This window comes from Bidens hawaiensis, unplaced genomic scaffold (assembly GCF_021521415.1).
Source record: "Bidens hawaiensis isolate Kalapana, Puna unplaced genomic scaffold, B.hawaiensis_p1.1 tig00000702_1, whole genome shotgun sequence".
In the NCBI taxonomy this organism is placed as follows: domain Eukaryota; kingdom Viridiplantae; phylum Streptophyta; class Magnoliopsida; order Asterales; family Asteraceae; genus Bidens; species Bidens hawaiensis.
Window position 1 is genome coordinate 754,892 of NW_027491042.1, and position 9,049 is coordinate 763,940.

Here is a 9,049-nt window from a genome sequence, read left to right on the forward strand (position 1 = left end):
AGAAGAAGGTGAGGAACCTTGTTAGTCTGCTTTCCTTCAAACATAAGAATCAAATTAAGTCCACTATGGTGCTATAATTACAACTAGGCGTGCAATATATAGTTACAAGATGCTTGGTCACTAACAATATTTTCTAACATTTTAAATTTTGCATTTAATATTTTGCCACTATACAAGCCAACTTACAGTTACAGAAGAATATTTAGTACGTACACTTGATTGACCATACTGAAAAGAACATTACATCTTTTCGTGCAACAAGAAAGATTTGAGCTAATAACTTTCATTATTATTTTTCTTGTAATTATTATTATTATTATTACTTTTATTACTATCATTTAAATCATTTGAAAATCTTCAACGTAAGTTATCGTTGTTAAAGAGAACATTATATAATTGACATAGAAAATACATAAAACTCAGTTGAAAATTGGTGTGCTTTTTGCAAACTGGAATGTCATATATTTTGGTCATTTAAAATAAATTGATAAATACAATGATCAAAATGTTAATACTTTTAACTCATAGTGCTAGATGATCACTTGTATGGGAAGGAATTAGTGCAAAAATTCCAAGACAGCATAGATGCCAACCATAACGGGGAGACAGACAATCATGCCAAAGACAACCCTGAAAAACAAAATTTGATACAAAGGATATCAGTGACATATAGTTTTACCTTTTTTTTTTTTTTTATTTTTTTTTCTCACTCCTTTAAAGTATGCAAATATATAAAACAAAAAATGATAACAATTCTAATATAAAATTTCTAGTAAAAAGAACAACTTTTCTAATATATTACCTCTAGAATACATAAATCTTATAAAAAAGGATTGTAGATAACAAATGTAGTAAATTCTCTACAGAATTTAATGTCTAGGGTTTAGAGAATGAGGGAAGGAGTTGAAAGAAAGCGGCCACCGTTGAGGAGGCGTCGTCCGCGATGGTCCACCGCGGTGGATGGTCGACAAAGATATACATAATAATAATCAAGTGAAAGATAAAAAAAATATATATCATGTGGTTTGTAGATCGACTTCACATAAGTAGGAGGGGTGTCCTCTCGATTAGGTACAAAGGTTATGAATGACCCGGGGTGTCTTCAGTCACCCTCGTTTTTCCGCTTAATAATGTAATTTTCAAGATTTTGTCCAAAAATTTGTAAAGGTACCCCTAAAATATTTTTTCCGCAGCTTTGGCCACCCTTAAAATATTTTTCCGTGACTTCAGTCACCCTTTGATTAAGCCCAATCTTCGCCACTGTTCTCGATCTCACACTCACTTCATAAATGTTATGGTTTAGTGATACGTTTAAGGGTGTCTTTGGACGTGAGAGTAGGGGGTGCCATGGCTTTGTTAATTAGTTGGACAAGGTAATTTTATCTTCTATATATCAAGCACTAATTACAATTAAAAAGCACTCAATAACATAGTGATCATAATTAATAATACTTCTATGTTTTGTTCTGTTGAATTATATAACCCAATAATAAATACATTTTAGGTAACAATTTGTTATCATAGGAGGTTATATTGAATTTGTAATTTAGAATAAAGAAAAAGAAAACCAAAACTTACGCAGTACTAAGAACATCCGGATGCAATCCATATTCTTTAGCGTATATGAATGAAGTGATGGACTGAGGTATAGCAGACTGTAATATGAAATCATGAAGTCAGTATCCAATTATTAATGGAAGTCAAAACTACGGTCAACGACGTACAAGTGCTTACCTGAATAACAGCAACACGTAATACATCTCCATGCAAACCAACAGCGATGCAACTGATAGCCATAGCTGCCGGTCCGGCAAAAAACTTGAGAACAATGGCAAGCATCGTCAAACTTGTTCCACAAGAAATCAATTTCTCCTGCTTTGCCATGAACAAACCTGCAATAAGTTTCCCAATAACCATGCATTATAATTTTATAACTTGTACTTAAAGTTATTTAGAAAGTAAGCTATAAGTATCTGCCTTACCCATGCTAAACATGGCAGTGCCGGTCCCTGCCTTTGACATGATCAATACCGATCCTTCAATCATATCCGGCATTGGCCAGTTAAACCTAGCATAACAACGACAAATATAATTTAAAGGTTCATTAAAATACAAAAGATTAATATAGAGCGGTGAACCAAAAGGCTAGCTTGTAAACCAATGGTACCAAGCTTTAGATAAGGTGAAGTTCCTCTTAAGTGGTAATGATTAAATTCGACTGTGAGACAATGAATTTAATTTTAGAAGTAGATTAGGGTGCATAAGTTTGCCACTAAATAAAAATATTATATAAAGTGGATTGATAAAACAACAAATATAAACAATTAACAAGTATGTTCTAATAATTACCAACAACTTTTGTGAGAAAACACAACAAATAAACAATAAAAAGAAAACTAAAAAGTTTAAGTAGTTCAAAAAGAAATGTTTATTTTATCACTTACCAATTAAATCAAAAAATTTCATTATCAAATGATTTAAGATTTATATTTAAAAAAAAAAAGTGTGTGTATAAAATTTATGTAAGATAAATAGTTAGATTAAAAATGTAAATTAATCACAAGATTAATAATTTGTTGTTTACCCCTTCTATAAAAAAAAGTGGTGGGCTTAAATTCTTGTAAATATAAGGTTTAGTGGATTCTAGATTGATTAATTTGTTTGTTTTATTGGCTACGTTTTAGTACCTTGCTAGGCCCAGCCTGGTTGTAATTGGGTGTTTATAATTTTTATAATATATGCTTTTCGTTACTCGTTTATAAAAATATCGATTAATCAGTTGTTATTAATAAAATAGTTGACTTTGGTGAGCTTGTGGCAATAGCCGATTGTCCCCCTAAGGCCAGTATATATGTTTTTCATCATCATGGATACGTACTAATTTGAGTAATTTCCTTGATTGAGGGTTTCTATTTATATTTTTGATCTTTTCCATTTTAATAAACAGATTTTTAAACGGTATGTCAAACAAATCATATGATACCGTAAGATATTTATGTTTATGACAAAATATTGACAATAAAAATCTATATCTTATTACCTATTTGATAAAGTTGCCCAAACGATGCCAATGACACATGAATACGAATTCGGGTTCATGGCGAGTTTCAAAGAAACAACTTTCATCAGCGACACAAACGATGATTTAGTAGTGACAATGGCTTGATCAACATCCGATTTCATGTTACCTTCCAAATCTTTGATCTCAGTAGCATTGATAGAGCAATCAATCTTTGTTGCTCTTCTACATTCCAACACAAACAAAAGACCGGTGAGCCAAACAATGGCTTGGAATACTGAGCCTTGTACAACAAGGTTCACATATTCTTGACCATACATAGCCCTAACCAAGGGCACGCCCACCACAAGTGAATTGGTCAAAGTGCACAAAGAGAAACTTGTTATGGACCACGAACAACTTCCTTTGCTAGTAAACCTTGCCCAAAATGCAAGCACGGCCACAATAATAACTTTTGAAATCACGTCAGCACCAATGAATCGATAGTTCATGTTGAATGGGTCGATGTGGGCTGTGAAGTCGAAGGTAAAAAGAGGGAGGGTAAAGTAACATACAAACCGGTTAATGGCGTCACATTGTTCATGTGTAAAAATGTGCCACCACCTCACCGAACCGTACCCTAAAAGTAAAGCCACATAAAGCGGCACTGTGGCTGCTACCACCTTGTAAACGTCCTCTAATCCAATCATTTTAGGAACTAGAACAGAAACCCTTCAAAGAAAGGGCATATATATATATATTGAAAGAAATGTGTGTGTTTGTATTTTGGTGTTGGTGGAACTATTTATATACACACATTTTGAGAACATTTTGCTAGGGGGAAATAAAATAAAAATAAAACAAAATCTATTGAAAAGGTGTTTTCTTTTTGGTCCCTAAAAATGCTTATTGTTGGACTACACGATTCGGTTTGGTGGATGCTTTAGATGTGACATAATAAAAGGATATTGGTCTGGCTTGTGAAAAGTCCCTATATTGATTTTGCACCCCTAATTTTTTATGTAATTTTCACGTTCTAGTCATTAAAAGTTCAGGGTTTAAAATAAAAAACAAAAAAATTAAAGCCACATTGGAACTTTTCGCACCCTCATATTCCATTCATGTACCTTTTAGGGCAGTCCAAAGGATACGTAGATTAAGCGACAGCATAGGAGCCGAAATTTTTTAGGGCATAAATTTTTCTTTATCTTCTTCTATGTAATATATATGGTGTCAAATAGATCAATAATGTCAAGATAGCTCAATAATAAATCGTTGGCGTGACGGCGTGTCATGGCTGACTTACAAGGTAAAATCCATGCCTCTCCGTTTATAAAGTTTTGGTTTACTTAGTAAAAGAAAGCTCACAAGCAGTTTCGAACACGTGACATCCACTTTGTTGTAAGGAGGTTTTTGCTACATTGTTTTGGTGTTTACTATTTTTTATATATAAAAACCAAATATGAATTCTTATCCACTTAATTATGAGAGCATGTTCAAATATAGCCAAGTTCATAAGTCGACCAACACTCAAAGGTGTCAGTGGTGGATGTAGTTGCGATATCATCTGCTACCTCTCAACTTTTAATCGGCAGTGTAATTTTTGTTCCTTTTTGGTCAATTGTCGTATTTCGCTATCCCCTGAAAAATAATATTGCGTTACTCATACTTGTTTAAATGTCAACCAATTTAAAAGTTCAAATTAAATAAAGCCCAAACAAATTTATAGCTCAAAGCAAATAAAAACAACTAATCTTTTTTACTTTTGTTTGAACGAAAATTATTAACATATCAACAAACTCAAACAGAAAGTTCAAATCAAATAAAGTTCAAACAAAGTTTATAGCCCAAAGAAAATAGAAACCAATAACCTTTTCTTTCTTTTGTTTGAACGATAAACATCAAACTTAAACAGACTCAACATAATCATCATTTTGAGGTTGAAATTTTGATACGGTTTTGTATATACAAATTCAAGAACTTGAAAATAGATTTTTAGAAAATACGTCTGGTTTAAATCTTGATATTCGTTTTTAAGTTTGACATATCTAAGATAGTGGCAATTTCAGAAATGTATCCGAATGATTTTGGTAATGAAGAAATATGGTGTATTTCGGGTGATCGTACGACCTTTTATCACACTTTAAAAGAAGATGATAAATTTGCAAAATTTGATGAATGTGTGACCTTACTCGTGTATGGTGGAAACCGGGAAGCACACCACTTTTTCGTTGGTTTGTCGAATATTAAAGCTAGCATTGGTTTTACCGAGTGCAACCGCAACCGCTGAAATATGTTTTTTTCTAAAATGAAGCTTATCAATACGGGTTTGCGTAAGCGAGTAGGTGATGACTATATGAACAGTGTTTTAGTTTGTGCGATCGAAAGAGAAACGTTCGATAAAGTAAAAGAACAGTATGTAATGGCTCGATTTCATGTTTTCAAAAACCGAATAAGAGAAATTTCCACCCCAAGTATCTTGTTTCAATTTTTTTTCGTTTACATCATATGAAATTACGGCAAAAAAAAAAACTGAACGTTACCCATGAGATTTATGTCTAAATCCGCTAATAAAAAGTGTATCAGTGTGAATGCTCCTACACCTACACATGAACTGAATTCACAAACCTCAAAACTTACCCACACACTATAGCTTTCACCAAATTGGATACTTAATCGTAAAATATAACTAACTAGGAATTTACCTGGCGCGTTGCGCCGGAAAGGTCGATAAAATCTGGGTGGTGGTAAAACTCAAGCGTTGTCGATCTTGAGCGTTGAGATGATAAGTCGATGTGAATCCAGTCCGTTTCTTATGATGCCAGAACTAAAACAAAAATAGCAGTTGGTCGGTTTTCGTTACGGTGGTACTGAAACAAAAACAAATGGCACTGACTAACTTTACGTGAAGTTGGTCGGTTTCTTTCTCGTTCGTTACAGTACCTGAACTAAAACAAACAAATAAAAAAGAAAATTCGCATCCGGTCGGTTTTCGTTATGTTCGTCATGGTATTGGAATAAAACAAAAAAACCAAATGGCATCAAAACCCTAGCTTTGTCAGTTCCAGATGTTGATGCAGTGAGTTTACATGAATTCAATCTGTTTCGGTTACGTAAACAAAAGTTGACGTTAGGTCGGTTCTCGTTACGTTCGCTATGCTACTAATACTAAAAAGGAAAATCAAAATGAATGGACAAGGCGGCACCAAACTTCTTTTTTATATATATACAAATTAACAAACAGTCACAATATATACGAAAAATGATGTACCGGAGTGATTAAAAGGTAACGAAGATTCATACAACAGACCTTAATCGTCTCCGCCATCAAAACGTTTTCGCTTTACTATGCAAAAAAAAGGTTTACACAACAGACATGGGCCACCATATTGAACTCAGCAAAAAAAAGTTTTATGTAAACATAAAAATACCAACCCTCTCTCATTGCCAATAATCGAACCTAGATTGCTAACCATATATGACATAACAAAAACCCCACACAACCACCAAACCAGAAGTAAATTTGTGTTACTTTTGGAAACTGACTATTATAAAAAACAAAAGTTTATCAAAAAGGCAACTTTATGACACCAAACTTCTCTTTTATACTAATTAGATAATTATATAATCTTCCACTTAGAGCTCCTCATCGAACTAACTATCATTCAAGATATATAACTATAGTCACCTTATATCATCTCTCCATTCAACTACCTAGAGCCAATCAAATATATATGTATACAGAGATTCAACTTCTCTATTTGCACCACTTTGTTTACTCTAAAAGATTTTTTGTGCGTATGTTCATTCTCAATGAAAATGTATCGTCACTCACCAATTCCGTGATGAAGTGATATATCATTTGAGTATGTTTTTTCTACTCTGAAATAGTTATCATGTTTATTGGCCGGTAACTCAACAATAATCTTGCTAACCATACGAGATATTTTCTCACTTGTGCAAAATAACGATGTATGTATTATTGATTAATTAGTTGAAATGAAATACTATAACTACCTTTAATTTGTTCCCCTAAGTGTACAAACATAACATGCATCAACACTGTCTAAAGCTAAACAGCCCCTAGATATCAGATATGCATCAACAAAAAAATTCTAAGACAACGTCTTTCCATTTGTGGGCCTGTGGCAATGTGGCATTTGCTACTTCAATAGAGGCTTATTTTCAACTAAAGTACCACTTGACTTGTATCCGTTGCTTTTTTCTAGAATGTGATATGAATCTACTAAAACTCCTATTAATCATAATGGTAATATTTTTCCTTATTCTGACCATAGATACATCTAATGACGTTTGTATATTTTTATGTTCGTGAGAGCTTGAAGGGACATGAAGAACACGAGCCGACTTATCGCCACTTTTTTCAAACAAAATAAAGTTCATCTTAGTATGTTTGATGCTTTGATGTCAAACCGGGTTAGTGGATAAATAGACTACAATTAAGTTGACATAACACGTAGTAAAGGACAATGAAGCTCAAGAAGAAGATAATTCATCAAACACGTGTTAGAAGAGGCGGGCCCATGCTATGGATCGGGGTCCCAGGACCTCAATGTTTTTTAAAAATTTCATAGAGGAAGTACATATTTAAATATTTTAGAGACCACAAAAGAATAAATAGATTGAACCTGTTGTATTAAGATTGAGCTTGATGTAAGTAAATCCCTTACCCTATAACTAACAAGTTCAAGTTTTATCATGCCCATTTTTTTCGTTTTTTTATTTGAAATACAAGGGTTTTAACAACAATAGAAACTCCAGGGTTTTCTTTTCTCACTTATACATCCAAACCCATTTCCTTGATTGTGGTTTCGCTGGATAGTAGATAGGAACAATGAAAAACTTGTTACTCCATTCTTATTGTGTGTCCTATGCAATCCTATGCACATGTATTTATTGATAATAAACCTAACTAAATGGGTTTAACCTTATACTATAATAGCATCAAGTTGCCAATTGTAGGTGTATAAGAAACTTTAGTTGTCTAATCCTTGTCTTAACCCATCTATGGTAGATGCATAAGAAACTTTGTACTTTTCATATATAAGGAACTTTGTACGTTTCATGTAACTAATACTTCCCGATGGATGTGCCTTTTCTTTACCTTTGATAATAAGTACAATAATAAAGATCAAGAGAGATACATTCAAGATGATTGTAAACTTGTAGGCTGCATTGGCACCCTTTTTGTTGGTTTTGTATTTTCACTTACGATAGCAAAATTATACATTAAAAATGATTGTAATAATTAGCGGTCACACGTTATCTCCCCTGTTTTAAGTTACTTATAGTTCCAGAAAGGCATGGGTTCTTCTCTTTTCAAGTTTGGACAAACTTTTTTATGATTAGTTACATGTATCTTCTCTTTTGTGTTATTTTCCCCTTTCTTTTGTTCCCTTAATGATATTTGATGTCATGGCCAATGGTATAATAGAATAAGGTGTGAAACTTCCGATTTATTCCACACACCATTTTCAATACTTTCAAGTTTTAAGGACGTTCTTGTGGTTTTGAGTAAAAACACCCCCTCCTAATTCTCAATCACACAATCTTGAGGTGTGGGGAGTTGCATGAAAATATGGAATATTGGTTTAAAGACCGAAAATCCCAAATTCAACATGACACATTTTTACATGAATATGATGAAACTACCATGACCACGATCAAGATAATGTCATTGACCTGTATTTTGTTTTGAAGTGTTTTTAAATGTGTTGTTAAAACGACCTATAAATTGCTTTGGAAGTGTTTTTAAGTGCGTTGTGAAGAAACACGAATACGAACGGGTCAAAACAGATATTTCCACAGGGTAGGGTCAACTTAGAATCCTGTATTTGAAAGTGAAATGTGTTGTGATATGCAAAACTACCAACACCATCAACATCGTTACACGAAGCTCCTGTAACCACTCTCCTGTCTGATAATCAACATGGTAAGTTGGGAGCATAAAGAGAGAGTTGAGAGAGTGAGATCATAATGCTTTTACCGTTGATGGAGTCGTGTATTTATAGCAGAAGTATGAAATTTTTA

The 9,049-nt window shown here is 33.3% G+C and overlaps 1 protein-coding gene across 1 annotated transcript; it reads right to left on the bottom strand.

Moving 5' to 3' along the window:
- Positions 1-436: 436 nt before the first annotated feature.
- Positions 437-4,040, bottom strand: LOC143532427 (auxin efflux carrier component 5-like). The gene is made up of 5 exons (XM_077027477.1): positions 3,041-4,040; positions 1,983-2,068; positions 1,735-1,892; positions 1,579-1,655; positions 437-630 (listed from the first exon to the last, which is right to left on the bottom strand). The coding sequence occupies exons 1-5, from the start codon at positions 3,706-3,708 to the stop codon at positions 558-560; spliced, it is 1,062 nt and encodes a 353-aa protein (XP_076883592.1). The 5' UTR covers positions 3,709-4,040; the 3' UTR covers positions 437-557.
- Between the last annotated feature and the right edge of the window lie 5,009 nt (positions 4,041-9,049).